This window comes from Ochotona princeps, chromosome 2 (genome assembly GCF_030435755.1).
Source record: "Ochotona princeps isolate mOchPri1 chromosome 2, mOchPri1.hap1, whole genome shotgun sequence".
NCBI lineage: Eukaryota > Metazoa > Chordata > Mammalia > Lagomorpha > Ochotonidae > Ochotona > Ochotona princeps.
Window position 1 is genome coordinate 13,489,175 of NC_080833.1, and position 16,274 is coordinate 13,505,448.

General features: G+C 41.2%; 1 protein-coding gene across 5 annotated transcripts in view; it reads right to left on the reverse strand.

The window, feature by feature from the left end:
- Positions 1-16,274, reverse strand: part of HP1BP3 (heterochromatin protein 1 binding protein 3) — a 37,993-nt gene that overhangs the window by 14,703 nt on the left and 7,016 nt on the right. For all 5 annotated transcript variants that reach the window (XM_058676283.1, XM_058676280.1, XM_058676291.1 and 2 more), the window contains 5 exons: positions 12,065-12,218; positions 9,483-9,642; positions 7,351-7,494; positions 3,040-3,120; positions 2,156-2,310 (listed from right to left, as the gene is read on the reverse strand). In XM_058676283.1, coding sequence (XP_058532266.1) covers positions 2,156-2,310; positions 3,040-3,120; positions 7,351-7,494; positions 9,483-9,642; positions 12,065-12,218 — 694 coding nt within the window. The remainder of the gene's footprint in view (positions 1-2,155; positions 2,311-3,039; positions 3,121-7,350; positions 7,495-9,482; positions 9,643-12,064; positions 12,219-16,274) is intronic.

Sequence of the window (16,274 nt, forward strand, 5' to 3'; positions counted from 1 at the left end):
CAGAGAGTATAGATTTAAGGGAGACAAAAGTACAACGTGTTTCTCAACTTTAAAGTATTATACAGTGTATTTCTTCATATTTTTAAAGATTTATTTTATTTGAGAGGCAAATTTTACAGAGGAGAGACAGAGAAAGATCTAACTGCTAGTTCACTCCCCAAATGGCTACAATGGCTAGAGCTGAGTTTGATCTGAAGCTAGGAACCAGGAGCTGCCTCCTCCAAGTCTTCTGCACAGATGTAGGGGCCCAAGGCCTTGGGCCATTCTCCACTGCTTTCCCACATCACATGCAGAGAACTGGATCAGAAGTGGAGTAGCGGGGAACGGTAGCACTTACAGGTGGAAGACTGGCCTATTCAACCACTGAACTGCCCCTCCTCTGCTTCACCATGGATTTGTGACACAGAGTGGTGTCTGCCTCCACCAAGCACCGCATCAAGGATCAGGACATCAATGTCAAAGTCTGTTTATTCTCCTTTCTTTCACACTAACTCTTCAATTGGACAATCTGAAGCCCATTATGTGATTTTCTTAATTTGTGGATTGAGTTGAAACCTCAACAAAGCAAGTTAATATAGGCACTGAACTCCATCAGGATACTAGACAGCCAATGTAATACTCTCTGCAGAAAGAACTCTACATTATACAATTTTCCAGAAGTCATCACAACAAAGACATCACATGAACACACGCAAAACTCAAAGACACCAGCCGGAGTGGCCTCAACTCAGAGTGCCCGCGTTCAAGCACAGCTTGGCTTCCGAATCTGCCTTCCTACTCATTTGTAGAGCAGCAGCAGGTGACGGCTCAAGCAGTTGGCTCTGTGCAAACTGTGAGCAAAGCCAAGCTTTGGCCTGGCCTAGCCCTGCCATTGCAGGTATTTGGGAAGTGCCTCAGCAGATGAAGACCTGTTTGTCTCTCCCTGCCTTTCAAATAAGTTACAAAATTAAGAACTAAAAAAAAACAGAACAAAACAAAACCACAAAAAACCTTGAACTCTGAGGTAGGCATTTAATAGACTGAGACTCTGTTTGGAATACCTGAAACTGCTATTAGGGTGCCTGGATTTGAGTCATGGCTCTACTTCCTGCTAATGCATATCCTGGGAGGCAACATTCGACGGCTAAGTTACTTCAGTCCCTACTGCCAACATGAGAAAGTCAGCGTGCTCAGCCCCTGGTGTCAGCCTGACCCAGACTTGAGTACTGCAGGCATTTGGGAAACAAAACCAGTAGGTGCAAGATATCTGTTTCTATGCCTTTCAAATAAAATTAAGGAAATAAGGAAAACCCTTAAATTCTGAGCTGTAAACAAAATGCCTACATAAATCCCCAAACTGAGAAATATACCAACCATCCTATTCAGTCTAGATGCTGAGTGGCATCGAGACTTAATTATTTTTCACAAATGAATTACACCATCAAATTCTGTCAGAATAAATGTTTTTTTTTTTTTAATTTTATTTTTATTACAAAGTCAGATATACTGAGAGGAGGAGAGAGAGAGAGGAAGTAGAGCTGCCGGGATTAGGACCAGCGGCCATATGGGATCAAGGCGAGGACCATAGCCACTAGGCCACACTGTCGAGCCCCAGAATAAATGTTTAAGATGATGTTATTTCTGCCTGAGTTCTTTCATCTAAGTGGAAGATGAGTATCTAACAAGATACACAGCTAATATGAGAAGAGCTACAGTAGCTCTTGTACAGCCACAGGTTCCATATCAGTGCATTCAACTAAGCACAGATTTAAAAATACCTGGATGGGCCAAGCACTTTGCCTATTAAGACATGTACATCCTAAACTGGTTCCAGCTTTTGTCTCTGGTGCCCCACTGATGCAGACCCTGGGAGATGAAAGTGACAGCTCGAGCAACTGATTTCCTGCCACAAAGGTGGACGCCTCAGCTCTGATCCCCAGCACCGGTGCTTGCCCAGGGACTGTGGCTGGTATCTGGGGAATGCATCTCAACATAACAGCCTATGAAAAGGCAAATATAATGTAGCAGAAAAAAATCCTCAAAAATCACACAAAAATTATTTATTCCTAGCTTGCCTAAAGTCAGTCTTGAATATTCATCCCATCTCCTTTCTTGCTCAGAGAGGACTAAAAGGTTAATACTACACATTTGAAGGAGTTCCGCCAATGGTTCATACCTGATGTCCACCCTAAGTTTAGGGTAATACTGGGAAACATACTTCCTGATGAGACTGTAAGAAGCTTCTTTGGGTTCACAAAGGCGCGTGAAGGCCAGCGGGAGCACATCTTCCAATTTGACTTGTGGTTCTGGATCTACTGCAGAGCTGCTCTTCTGGAAGATACCAGAAATTCTGATTAATATAGAATATACAACTCTCTGTTGCTCACTGAGTGCCCAACCAACTGGCATAAGAAACAATCACATTTTCCCAAATTTAAATACATCACAGCATGAAATGTCCCTTGTGTGGCCACTTCCTTGAAAAGAAAATTTCAGGTTGAGAGTTAAAAATACATTAAAGCCAAAAGGAAGGGTAGGGTTTAAAATTCTTTATCACAAAACACTGAAGTTTATCTTGACAGTGTTTTAAAACACTTTGTGAAAGTGTGAAAATCTTCATAAGCATAAAACAAAGACGTAAAGAAATATGATTTTTAACTGCCAACACAGATGAAATACTAGGTGTCTATTTTAAATGACATTATTAGGTCTTGGAAAGATGGGTATTGTTGTTTATAAAAAACAAAAGTTGGCAGTGGGTATAGATCTTAGGTTAAATACTGAGTAAAAATACCCTATGTACTTCCTCTAACTTAAAATATTTCACAAACAGCATTACAATTCACATTGCTGCCCCAAACTCAATATTAAGGATTTAAGTCATCCTGGTTCCTACGTTCTCCAGTTTGACAAATTACTTATAATTTCTGCAGGCCTTCATATAAAAGCTGCACTTTGCATAGTGTCAAGTACACACAAAAAAATCTCAATAAACACTTTCATCTCACATTTCTAATAACAGTAGTAGTATTATAATCCCCAGACTGTCAGTCTTCTTACCTTTCTGTTTCTGGATTTTTGAGGTGGTTTTCTTGATTTCTGGACCACAACAAAACTGCCAGAAGCACCTTTTCCTTTTACCTAGAGTAAATTAATCTTTACTTTAGATTATTACAATTTATATACACTTCAAAAATATATATTTATTTGAGCCTTGTGCAGTGGCCTAGTGGCTAAAGTCCTTGCCTTGAATTTGCCAGGATCCGATAAGGGCACCAGTTTTAATCCCAGCGGCTCCACTTCCCATCCAGCTCTGTTTGTGGCCTGGGAAAGCAATTGAAGATAACCCAAAGCCTTGGAGCCCTGCACCCGTATGGGAGACCCGGAAGAGGTCCCGGACTCCTGGCTTCAGACTGGCTCAGCTCTAGTCATTGTGGCCACTTGGGGAGTGAATCATTGGACGGAAGATCTTCCTTTCTGTCTCTCCTCTTCTCTGCATATCTGACTTTGCAATAAAAATTTTTAAAAATCTTTTTTTTAAAATTGATTACATTGTATTATGTGAAACAGTTTTATAGGCACTGGGATTCCCCCCGCCAGCCCTCCCCATCCCCTCCCATGGTGGATTCCTCCACCTTGTTGCATTACCACAGTTCAAATTCAGTTGAGATTCTTTCATTGCAAGCATCTACCAAGAGTAAAGTCCAGCATCTTATTGTCCAGGTACATTCAACGGTTTCTTGGAGAGACCATCTCTGGTCTGAAGGTAGAGCTGGCAGAGTATCATCCCGATCAATTAAAAGCCCCGACATTACATCAGTAACAATTTATAATGTTATGGAATTAGTTGACATGGTATTGAGTAACCAATATGTTAAAAGAGAGAAAAAAAAAAAAAAGAATGCAAGTTCTGAACCACATCCTGTGACTTCCACATTGACATTTCAAGTATTAGTTTATATACAACCGGGTGCTATACACCTTAAAATGGCTATAGTTTACTATTCAGCTGTCTCATGTCTATTTTAATTTTAGTATTTAGCAGTTCATAGCATTGAAGCATGATTTTGCTGAACCTGGCTGTTTTTTGGGTAGTCTAACTCTATAACTCTAACAAGACACATGTCAACAGATTAGGTGAACAGTTTTAGGAGGGGTGTGCAGAGAAATCTTCAATACCCCAGTGAGGAGTGAGTAATCTCAATAAACACTCAGTGAGTTATAAGTACATCCCCACTGACCGTTTCCTTTAAAAAATATATGTATGTGTGTATATATATATATATATATATATATATGTAAAAGTCAGTGCTACAGAGGAAAACGGAGACACAGAGAGATCTTCCATTCAATGGTCAACTCCCCATACGGCACTACTGGCCATGACGGGTCAGGCCCAAGCCAGGACCATCTTCTAGGTCTCCCACATGGGTAGCAGGTACCCAGACACCTTTCTGTCCGCAAGTCAAATTGGAAGATGTGCTCCCTAAGTGGCTGCAATAGCTGGAGCTGAGCACAACCGAAGCCAGGATCCTCTCCTGGGTCTCCCATGTGGGTGCAGGTTGCAAAGGTCAGGCTATCCTCGACAGCTTTCCTGTGCTGCCTTTCCCAGGCCATTAGCAGGAACCTGGATTGGAAGCAGAGCAGCCAGGACATGAATCAGCAGCCATATGGGATCCCAGCAATACAAGCATTGATGTAACACTGCTACAATAGTCCCCCCAGTACGTATGTGTTTGTTTAAAGATTTATTTTTTAAGATGTATTTTTATTGGAAAGTCAGATACACAGAAAGGAGGAGAGACATAAACAAAGAGCTTCTGTCCATTGATTCACTCCCTAAGTGGCCACAATAGCCAGAGCTGAGCCTAACTTAAGCCAGGATCCTCTTCTGGGTCTTCCAAGTGGGTGCAGGGTCCCAAGGCCTTGAGCTGTCCTCGACTGCTTTGCTTTCCTGGGCCACAAGCAAGGAGCTGGGTGGGAAGTAGGGCTGCCAGGACACGAACTGGCATCCATATGGGATCCTAGTGAGTGCAAGGTGAGGACTTTAGCCACTAGGCTACCATGCTGGGCCCAAGATTTATTTGGGGGGGGGGGCCCTGGTGTGCTAGCCAAGTGGCTCAAGTCCTCAACAAGCATGCGCCAGGATCCATATTGGAACCCGTTTGTATCCTGGCTGTCCCACTTCCCCTCCTCCCCTCCAGCTCCCTGCTTGTGGCCTGGGAAAGCAGTTGAGGACCACCCAAAGCCTTGGGACCTGCACCTGTGTGGGATACCCAGGAAAAGGCTCCTCACTCCTGGCTTCGGATTGGCTCAGCTCTGACCGTTACAGCCACTTGGGAGAGTGAATCAGTGAATGGAAGATAGTTCTCTGTGTAAACCTGACTTTCCAGTAAAAATAGATAAATCTTAAAAAAAAAAATCAACTATAAGCTTTCACAAATAAATACAAAACACCACAATTATCGTATGTAAGGAAGGAGTAATAAAAAAGGAGCAAGCATTTGGACCAGCATGAAAAATATCATTTGGGGTGTTCCAAACCCCTCAGAATGCCTGATTCGCTTCCTGGATCCTACACTTCCCACCCAGCTTCTACTGGTGTACGCCCTGGGAGGCAGCACATGATGGCTCAGGGACTTGGTCCCTGCCACCCAGGAGAGACCTGGACCAAGTTTGGGGCTGGTTTTGGTCTGGCCCAGCCCTGGCTGTGGTGGGCACTTGGATTGTGAGCTCTTGCGCTCCTTCTCTGTCTTTCAATAAAGAAAGAAAGAAAAGAAAAGAAAAAAGTAGAAGAAAACTGTTGGAAGGAAGGTAGTGCCTTTGAAAAGTCTAAAGCCTGGGGGAAGCTCAGATCACAATGTTTGCCACCCTTCATCAATTAGACTATCAGTCCTTACTGGAAAGGTTATCTAATAGTTTTGCAGGCACTGCATACAATTTCATTAATTAGATCTTACCACATTGTTCCATAGTTTAAAAGTACGTCATAGAACTTCAATTTTGGCTATTGCCAAAATCCTTCATACTTAGGTTTGCACTATTTAAAGCTGAAATGCTTTTGGCCTATTGTTTTGTTTTCTAAAGATCTGAAAGATTAGAGAGAGGAAGAGACAAGAGATTTCTTCCATCTGCTGGTTCACTTCACAATTGGCCACAACAGCTAAGGTTGTGCAAAGCCAAAACCAGGAGCCTGGAACTCCAACAAAGCAGCTGATTGGCAGTGGAGCTGCCAGGACTCAAATCAGTGCTCTTAGGAGATACTAGCACTGTAGGTGGGAACAGCTTAAGCTACTGGACCAAAAGGCAGGCGCCCAGTAGTACGCCAGCTGTTCAAACTTCACATTCCAAGGATCATTTTGTGGAGGTAATAAAGGGGCTACACAACCATATTTTCACAAAGAAAACTATGAAACTAGCTCATAAGTTGGACTTACACTATGTTCAGAGGAGTCTTTAGCTTTGGCTAGGTAAAATGTTTCAAATGATTGGTTTCAAGGCCCACTGAATATAAGCCTTACATTATTTTGAGAAAACTACATACAACAGTAATCTGTTTCACTCACAGATGGACCCCAAGCACTTGGCACACACAAAAAATATTAATTGGTGAAATCTCTTGTTGAAAGTGCCTAATCAATGTTTAAATCTGTCTCTCCTGCCTGTAAATCAGCCTTTCAAATAAAAATAACAATAAATCTTAAAATAAAAATTCTCAGAACCATTTTTGCCAATATCATGGAATTTTGGTTGTTATTTAAACACTATAGATCTTTGAAGAAAAATCAGACAGAATAAAATCCATCTAGCCTTAGAATCTGCTTACTAGTCTAAGAGATGCCTCTAAAAAATTATGTAAGAAACCAACATTGGTTCTAGTACTAGTCTCAACTTCCTCAGGCACCTCTAATGCTAACAGGCTTAACTGTTTATAGATAAGAGCCATTTAAGGTGAGCCTATTTACAAAACTGCTTTATAATACTAACAGATTTGGTCACAAGAAGTGGGCTTTAACAATTTAGCAATCCCACACAAGAGCAATGATTATTTTTGCTACTGTAATGGCAGATTCTTTAACTCATCGTCTTCAGGGCTGCACAATCGCAAACACCAGTAACTCGGAATGGAAATCTACTTGACAACACACTGGCTAGGAAAAAAGTAACACTACCTCCCTGCTCCTGCCTTCTAGAAGAGTTAGACAGGCAAGTGAAACCAGCGTTTTTTCCAAGCCTAGCTTCAGATTATAAACCTAAGCTAAATTTAAATATTTCATCACTCTGTAATTCATTTTTAATTGAAAAAAAGTTTGAATGTCACTAAATATGGACTTAACGAATGTTTAATTAAATTATCAGTAATTACAATACCTGTTTAATGACTCCTCTATTTAATTCTCTTTTCAGTGCTTGTTTAAGAAGATAGCCCCTTCTCTCCAGTTCCAGAGAAGGATATTTGTGGATGATATATTTTCGAATAGCAACCACGGATGCACCACTCTTTTGGAAGCATGCCTAGAAAACAGATTTATCAAAACTCATATATTACCTTAAATTAACTCTTTTTATCAGATACAGAATTTGACATATTTTTCCACAACAAATTATTCCACAACTACACTTGCTAATGTATGATAAAGATGGTAGGAAAGAATGAACAGTATTTCAGGCAACTTCAGTTCACAATGTCTGAAGAAATACAGAATCACTAGGTGTATCAGCAACAAAGCTAAGCTGTTCTAAATAGTCAATGAGACCATGCAGCACACGAACACCATTTTCTGTTTTAGCAAGAGTCTTTTCCACTTTAAGTCTATTCTGTTCGAATTCAGATCTTCAGCATCAAATGAGGAATGAGTTTTGGCACATCTGGCCCAAGAGTCACTTATAGGAAGACCATTAAAAAGAAGCAAAGACAGTCCTGAATAAAAGACCTGAATCTGGTTAGTCTTCATGAGAGTTCTAGGTAACAACGGAGAGTTCTAGGAAACAACGGTGAGTTCCAGGTAACAACGGAGAGTTCTAGGTAACAATGGAGAATTCTAGGTAACAACGGAGACAGGCAGTTTAAATGCATGTCTATTTCCAGCCTGTTTACTGTTACTCCATGTTCACTAATGCTCAAGGAAGAATTAAGAGGCTCATCATATCACATGGTAGTTACTGTTTCTTTCAAATGTTTTGAATTTTGAAGCACACAGAAGCAACCTGTTATTTATCCAATGGGCTAGGCCCACCAGTTTCATGCTGATATTGTCTATTAAAAAATTTAATACTATGTTTTGGTAAGGATGGTTAAGAAAATTATTTTAAATATTTCAACAGCAAAGAAAAATGCCTTAAAGGTTAATGGACCAGAAATAACTATCAACACAAGACAATGTGGATGACTTAATTCAAGTAAATGTCTCAAAAAAAAAAAAAAAAAAAAAAAAGAAAAGAGAGAACTAATGCTAAAAACAATCCCTTGCTTTACCAAACTGACAGTGAGAAACAACTCCTTTCCAATACAGAAAATGTTCTCGGTGGCCTGAAACTGCAATTGTTACATTACAAAGACACAATCACATTTAAACTACTGTCTCAGCTGAATTTATATTATTTTTTCATTTAATTATGTGACAAATTTCATGATTTTCCTAGTCTTCCTGTAGCTTGCTCCTTTAAATCCAGGCCAAGAGGTCATGAAGTAAAATCCTCGGAAGATAGGCTACATAATGAGCAGATCTAACTCCAAGCAAGCGCCCAGACCAAAAATGCTTTCTTAATGGGAGCAGACGTCTGAGGAGTAAAGAACCAATCTAAACGCAAAACTTGTTTTCGTTTTTGTTTTTCCACTTTTACGTCAGTGCTATCTTCTTGAATTCCAACAGGGATAGCTAAACTCTCCTTCTTACATACACCTGCCTTGGTTATCCCCAATCAGGGCTCAATCATAAAATGAGCAGCCGTTTTAAATCCTCCTCAGGAATGAAATAAACATCACAAACTCAGATTTTTACAATAAAAGCACTGTCAGATTTGGAGATACCCTTAAAAAAATCAAAATGATCACACAGACACGTCTTCAAGTTTGCCACTGCTAGTATATGAAGCAAAACAATAGGGTTATAAAAGGATATTTAGTTCAAGTGTGAAAGACAACCGCTACCAATTATTAGTTGGTCAGCTTTACAAATTAATCTAAAAATACTTTTTAAAACAAAAATTCAGTGTTATTTAGTTAATTAGTAGAGTTATTTGACAAAGAAGGTAGTTCTTAAACATTTATAGAATGAATTTAAACTTTCACTCCTAAAAGAAATGATGAACGAACTGAGTAATGAATTATAAATAAAACCAGCACCCTTAACGTCATTAGAAAAACACCTACTCCACAATGGCTTTCCATCTAAATATTCCGAAAGCAGAGCAAAATATCTGATGTCTGGACAAAAAAAACTCCACTCTTAAATAACCAACAGCAAAACAAAAGAGATGAACTGCTTGAAATAAAAACTTGCCTTAATGGCCTCAGTTAGGATCGCATCCATCTTGGGCCGTGGGGAGGAAGCCATCGGAGTTTGCTTCTGGGCCCTGGCTAGCTGGCTGGCAGAAAGGGTAGCCCAGGAAGGTATTGTTTTTTTCACTTTCTTCTCCTTTTCCTTAGACTGATCTTTCTCACTTTAAAACAAAGAATTATTATTATGCAAGACACTGTGTCCAAAACAGTTGACCCTCTGTAACCACAGGTTCCATGCTGAGAATAAAAAATATTCAGCAAAAAACTCCACACCTGACCTATACATGTTTCCTTGCCATTATTTTCAAAACAATCACGTATACAACATTTACACTGTTATTAGGTGTTAGAAGTAATCTAGAAGTGATTTAAAGTACATGGGAAGATGTATATACATTCTATGCAAATATTATGCCATTTTATACAAGCAACTTGAGCATTCGTGGACTTCAGTATATATGGGTGAGTGGGTACAATCTTGGAACCAATCCTCCAAGGATACCGAGGGATAACCATCACACACAATCAGAAAGGGATAAAAACTATCTTATCTAAACACAAGGTGGCATGTTCAATAACCAAAAACTTACAAAACATTTTCAAAACTGGGTAGATTATATTTATAATATAGATTAATATACTATACACAATTATATTTATATTAATCTAACACACTTAAATTAACAAAAAAGATGCTTTCTCTCAGATGCTAGAGAGAAGTCATAAATTAGTACTGGTATAAGGACTTAAGGAAATGAAATTTTTATTTATATACTTTAAAAGATGTATTCCTGTGAAAGGTAGAATGAGTAATGGAGAGCGAGCGAGCTTCTACCCACCCTTTCACTCCCTCACTGGTTGCAGCAGCTGGGGCTAGGCCAAACCAAAGCCAGGAGCCAGAAGCTCCACCCACATGCCCCCCACGACTGACAGGGATACTAGGGCGTGAGCCATCACCCCTGCTTCCCAAGCACACCAGCAGGCAGGTATATAGGAAGCAGAGAACTAGCACTCTGATAAGCAATGCAGAAACTCAAGCTTCAGTTTAACCCACTGCACCACAATACCTACCTGTGACCCTTATTTTTAAAATAAGGCCCCTTATTTATTTTCATTTACTTTGAAAGGCACAGCAAGAGTGAGAGCCAGAGATTTACCCATTCACTGCTTCACTTCCCTGATGCCTGCAAAATCCAGTACTTGGCCAGGTTGAAGTAAGGAGCCTGGAGCTCCATCTGGGTCTCCCACATGGGTGACATGCTCCTGAGCAATCGAGCCATCATCTGCTATTTTCCAGGATGCAGAAAACGAGACCTTTAAAATGCACACTAGTAACAACTACAGCAAATGTGATCTTGTATGACGGAAAAAAATTGAACTCTCCAAGTCAGAAAACTAGGTTTGTGTTTCAACCCTTACTAGCTAGCTAGCTATGCATCATGACATTTACATACGATCTTAGCAACTGACAGCAGACTAAGTCTCCTATTTGTGAAAAGGTCATAGTGAATTCCAACTGCTTCAAAAGGTGCGACAAAGGCCGTGAATCAATTTTGTGAGCCATAGAGCACCATACAGATTTCATTATGAGTAATAGCAGCATTCCATACTCCTTAACAGATACAGTAGAACATTTAAAAATATAGGGCAAGAGTGATTATTTAGCCTAGCAGTTCAGATACAAGTTAAGACGCCCATGTCCCACATCAGAGTGCCTAGGTCTGATTCCAAGGCAGGCTCTCAACCCCAGCATCCTGGTGTTGAGGCAGTGGCAATACCCTGAGTATTTCAGTTCTTGCTACCCATCTGGAATATGTGGACTGAGTTTCTTAGCTCCTAGGATTCACCCCAGCCCAGCCCCAGCTGTTGCCAGCATTTGGGAAGTAGACCAGGAAATAGCAGCTTTGCTGGCCATAGCCACTAAAAATTTCACAAATCTATTAAACAGCAATAAATAATTCCCTGCAAACTGCATCTAAAAGGCAGCTATTACTGTTGGTCCTTTATTTAAAAACTGACATCTGTTATAATAATGATGGAATATCATAAATACTGTTATCCCATTGAAACATAAAATTAAAAGAACTGTTACTACCTGATTAGACACAAATCAATAGCAAACTTTGCTTTTAAAGTTCCAAAGTCACCTCCAATTGACTCCTTACATTCAGAACTTACACTAGTACATTATCAATGGCTGAATATAGACTACAGCACTCCAACAAGGGCAACATAAAAACTCGCTGTTGGCACAGAGGCAGCAAAAAAATGATCTGTGTCTCCCAACCCAGATTTTCACAGTTACTTCATTCCTTCTGACATTCTGTCAATGCCTAAAACATCAGGCACTCCCATGGTGAATTCTAAGCATAAGCACATATTCTAAAGCCAAAAGGCAAGAACTGGATTACTCAAGTCATTGTTCTACAAATTCTAACAGGACCACACAACAATATAATAAACCTTCTTCAGATGACAATTTGAAAAGTTAACCCAAATAGCAAATACCAGCAGGAACCAATGTGATAGCACTTCCTTTTAAATAAGATCAGTTACAATCAGCAATAAGGCGTAATTCCTTACTCCTTTTTGGTTTCCCCAGCAGGCTTGTTCTCTTCTTTTTCTTCCTTCTCAGGCTCTCCCTTCGGCTGCTCTGTCTCACTAGATGTAGCAGGTGGAGTTTCATTTTCTTGTTCTTCTACAGTAGAGATAGATTCCTCTGAACTTATATCTGGTTCTAAAAGATCAGGTGAGCAGAATTGCATCAAGTAGCTAGGTTAGCGCCTGAGCCAGTAAGTGAAGAAAAATAACTATGAGTGCAGTTTCATTCATCTTTTACAGATACTGTTCATTCAAGCTGTTCATTGTTTATTAAAGTGACCACTGAATGAGAAGAGCAGATCAACCAGGAAAGCACACTCTTACCCTAAATCTTAATTACTCCATTCCATAGCCATACTCATGGCCAACAAACGAACCTTTTTCTAACTCAAGACAAATTTTATTAAAAAAAAAACCTAATAAATCCACAAATATTTTAAAGGCAGAAAATTGGATCAAGAGCAGAAATATGAGGCAGAATGATGAGGTGTTAAGTGTTCTGTGTCTTCTTCACATGACTCTTGCAGCAGCTATGCCACGGTTATTCAATAACATCAAAAGAAAGGAGCCCAGTGGCAACAACTGGTCAAAGAGCAGGAGCGTATGCCTCAAGAGGCCCCCGCACGCTGCATGAGCGAACTACTGGACAACGATGGCGACTCCTTTGTGACCCTCAGCTAAACGAATACAAATAAAGTTGCTTCTTTGTTATTACCAAACTAAATAAACACGATTTTTAAAGGAATGTATAGTTTCTCAACAAATTAAAATTCTAAGCCATAATTTTCAGAATCGTTAATTATCAACTGCAAATCCTGTCCGGGATTATGTTCTTCAGTGAGGCATGTACAGACTAACCTTGTCCAAATTCCTCCTGCAACTAATTCAGGCAACATCAAGGTTTGGAGTCAGTGAAACCTTTTCTTCCCATTATTTTAAAAGAGATGTTTATTTTATTTGAAAGAGTGACAACAAGAGAGATTCTCCACCTGCTGGTCAGTTCTTCAGATACCTGCCAACAACAGGACTATGCCAAACTGAAGACAGGATTCAGGAATTCCAACTGGGTCTCACAGGGCATGTAGGAATTCCATCACTTGAGGCACCCTTCACTGCAGCCCAAGGCCAACAACAGGGAGCTGGACTAGAAGCAGAATAGCCGCGACTTACCATGGCAATCCAATATGGCAATGTAGGTGCCCCAAGTGGCGGCTTATCCTACTTTACTGTAACTCTTGCCCCTGATTTCATTTTTAGGGTGATGATTTTCAAGCAAATTCTTTGCCATCTTCAAGTCTCAGTATCCTTACATCACAAAGTTGTAAAAATTATATATAAATACTGATTCTCATCCTCTGTAGCTTACAGAATTGTTTCCCACACACTTCGGATAATGAAGTATTAACGCTACAACTTCATAATGATGTTAACAGGGGATACATATAACAAATGCATACAGGTTTTCCATAAAAAGATTTCTTTTCAATAATGTATCTTTTATCATCCCTCAGCTTAAAAAACTTGATCTAACTTCTGTAAGTTTAAGTTTAACCATGTGTTTATATGTTGCCTTTCTGGAGATTTATTTTTATTTGAAAGGTTCACAGAGAAAGAGAGACAAAGATCTTCCATGCACTAGTTCACTCCCCAGTGGATGCAACAGCCAAAGTTGAGTGGACTAAAGCCAGGAGCCAGGAACTTCCTCTGGGTCTCCCACACGTGTGCAGGGTTCCAAGGTTTTGGACCATTGTTTTCTTTTTCTTTTTTTTTAAAGATTTTATTGTTATTGGAAAGCAGGATATACAGAGAGGAGGAGAGACAGAGAGGAAGATCTTACATCCGATGTTTCACTCCCCAAGTGAGCCGCAACGGGCCGGAGCTGCACCAATCCGATGCCGGGACCAGGAACCTCCTCCGGGTCTCCCACGCGGGTGCAGGGTCCCAAAGCTTTGGGCCGTCCTCAACTGCTCTCCCAGGCCACAAGCAGGGAGCTGGATGGGAAGTGGAGCTGCTGGGATTGGAACCGGCGCCCATATGCGATCCCGGGGCTTTCAAGGTGAGGACTTTAGCCGCCAGGCCACGCCGCCGGGCCCTGGACCATTGTTTTCAAAGCTGGATGGGAAGTGGAGCAGCTGGGACACGAATCAGTGCCCATACGGAACCCTGACACTTAAGAGGTGGGGCATCAGCTGGCTGAGCTATTGCACCAGGCCCCTTATTTATGCACTGCCGTATTCTAAAAAGGGATTTGGCCTACCAGTGAAGACACAGGATACCCGTTTCTCCCACTGCAGTGTCTGTATGCTCCCGACTCCAGCTCCTGAGGTCAGCTTTCTGGGAGTTAGTGGTCACATCTCCTCACATGGGTGGTTTCTTGCCATGAACCTGGAATGCTTCTCGTATCACTCAGATGTTTGTGGGTATTTGCGAGTGAAGCACAGGATGAGCGTTCTCGCTGTATTTCTACCTTTAAATAAGTCACTCTTACTTGTTTTTAATGTTTCACATAATCAAGAAGTGCTTATTCTTTATTTTATTTTTTATTGGAAAGGTAAATTTACAGAGAGAAGCAAATACAGAAAAATCTTCCATCCACTAGTTCACTTCCCAAACGGCCGCAGCAGCCTGAGCTGAGATGATCCAAAACCAGGAGCCAGAAGCTTCTTCTGGGTCTCCATGAATGTAGGCTCCCAAGGCTTTGGGCCATTCTCTACTGCTTTCCCAGGCTATAAGCAGGGAGCTGGATGGGAAGTAGAGTATCCGGGACATCACGATGTCCATATTCGATGCCAGCACTTGCTGGTAGAAAATTAGCAAATTGAGCCATAGTGCCAATCCCAATTAAAAAAAAAAAGATGAAAAGCCAAGAATAATTTTCTAGGTTTCACTTTAACATTTTCTTCTCATCCATAACTGTTAGAGATGGCACTGTGGCAAAGTGGGTTAAGCCGTGGCATGCAACACTGGCATCTCATATTTCCCCATTTCTCATCCAGCTCCCTGTTAATGTAAGGAAGAAGTGGAAGATGGCCCAAAGTCCTTGGACCTGAGCCACATCCACACTGGAGACCTAGCTGAGTTCTAGACACCTGCTTTCAGCCTGGCCCAGCCCAAGACCATTTTGGGAGTGAACCAGCAGACAGAACTTATCTCTTTCTCTCTCCTTACCTATCTCTCTGAAATTCTGCCCTTCGAAAATAATGAATGAGTGAATCAATCAATCAATCAATAAAATGGCCCGGGGTGAGCATTTGACCCAGGGATTAAGATATTTCGCAGGATCATGCATCATCTATGGAGTGCCTCGGTTAGTCTCTTCTCTGGTCCCGTACCCAAGCTTCCTGCTCCTTATGCTTGGAGACAGCAGGTGACCTGGACTGAGGCGCTGCCTCCTGCCTCAGTCTATCTGCCCTGCAGCATCAGGGATAAAGCAACAAGGTGCAGGCATTTTATTCTCCTAATCTATGCTGGCTGGCAAACATTTTGTCCTAAAAGCCGTGACAGGTGGAGCATTGTATATGTAACCCTGCAAACCTGAGAGAAAAAAAAAAAAAAGCAAATGAGGAAGAAAAAAAGGCAGTAAAGACAAGGAAGAAAAAGGTTTTACAGAGAGTAGACAGATGGTCAGAGGTGCCATAAGGGAGCAGTACTCCAGGCTGTTGGTCTCCATTTCTGTGCGCTCAAACTTTGCACCAGGCAGCCTCCGTCTGCTTGGTTCATGTCCAGACCAGTGCTCATCACGCCTCTGCTTCCCTGTTCTCATGTTCCCTTCTCAGCCCTACCCAAGGCTGACGACTGCTGGCTACCCTTTCGCAGTGCCTCCTGAGGGCCCGTTTCTCCATTCCTCCACACAGCCTTCACCCCCAGCCTGAAGCATGCACAGAATGCTATGCCTCGACTCTTCCTTACCTTCCCAACTGCTTTTCAGCTTTTAATTCAAAAAACAAAGATTTCTGAGACCCTACTTTGCATGAATTGATAACGACATACCGATATTTACTACTCCTTTGTTTAAATATTCCCCCTAAAGCTCGTAGACATGAAAAAAGGACAATTAAGTTGGGGGGAGGTTAGGGTGAACTTAGTCTAGCAGATCTGATATGCATCCCGTATCAGAGTGACTGCATTTGGGAACCCAGCTCCATTTCCAGTACTCTGGGATCAGCCATGATGCACAGGTCGCTGGGACCTT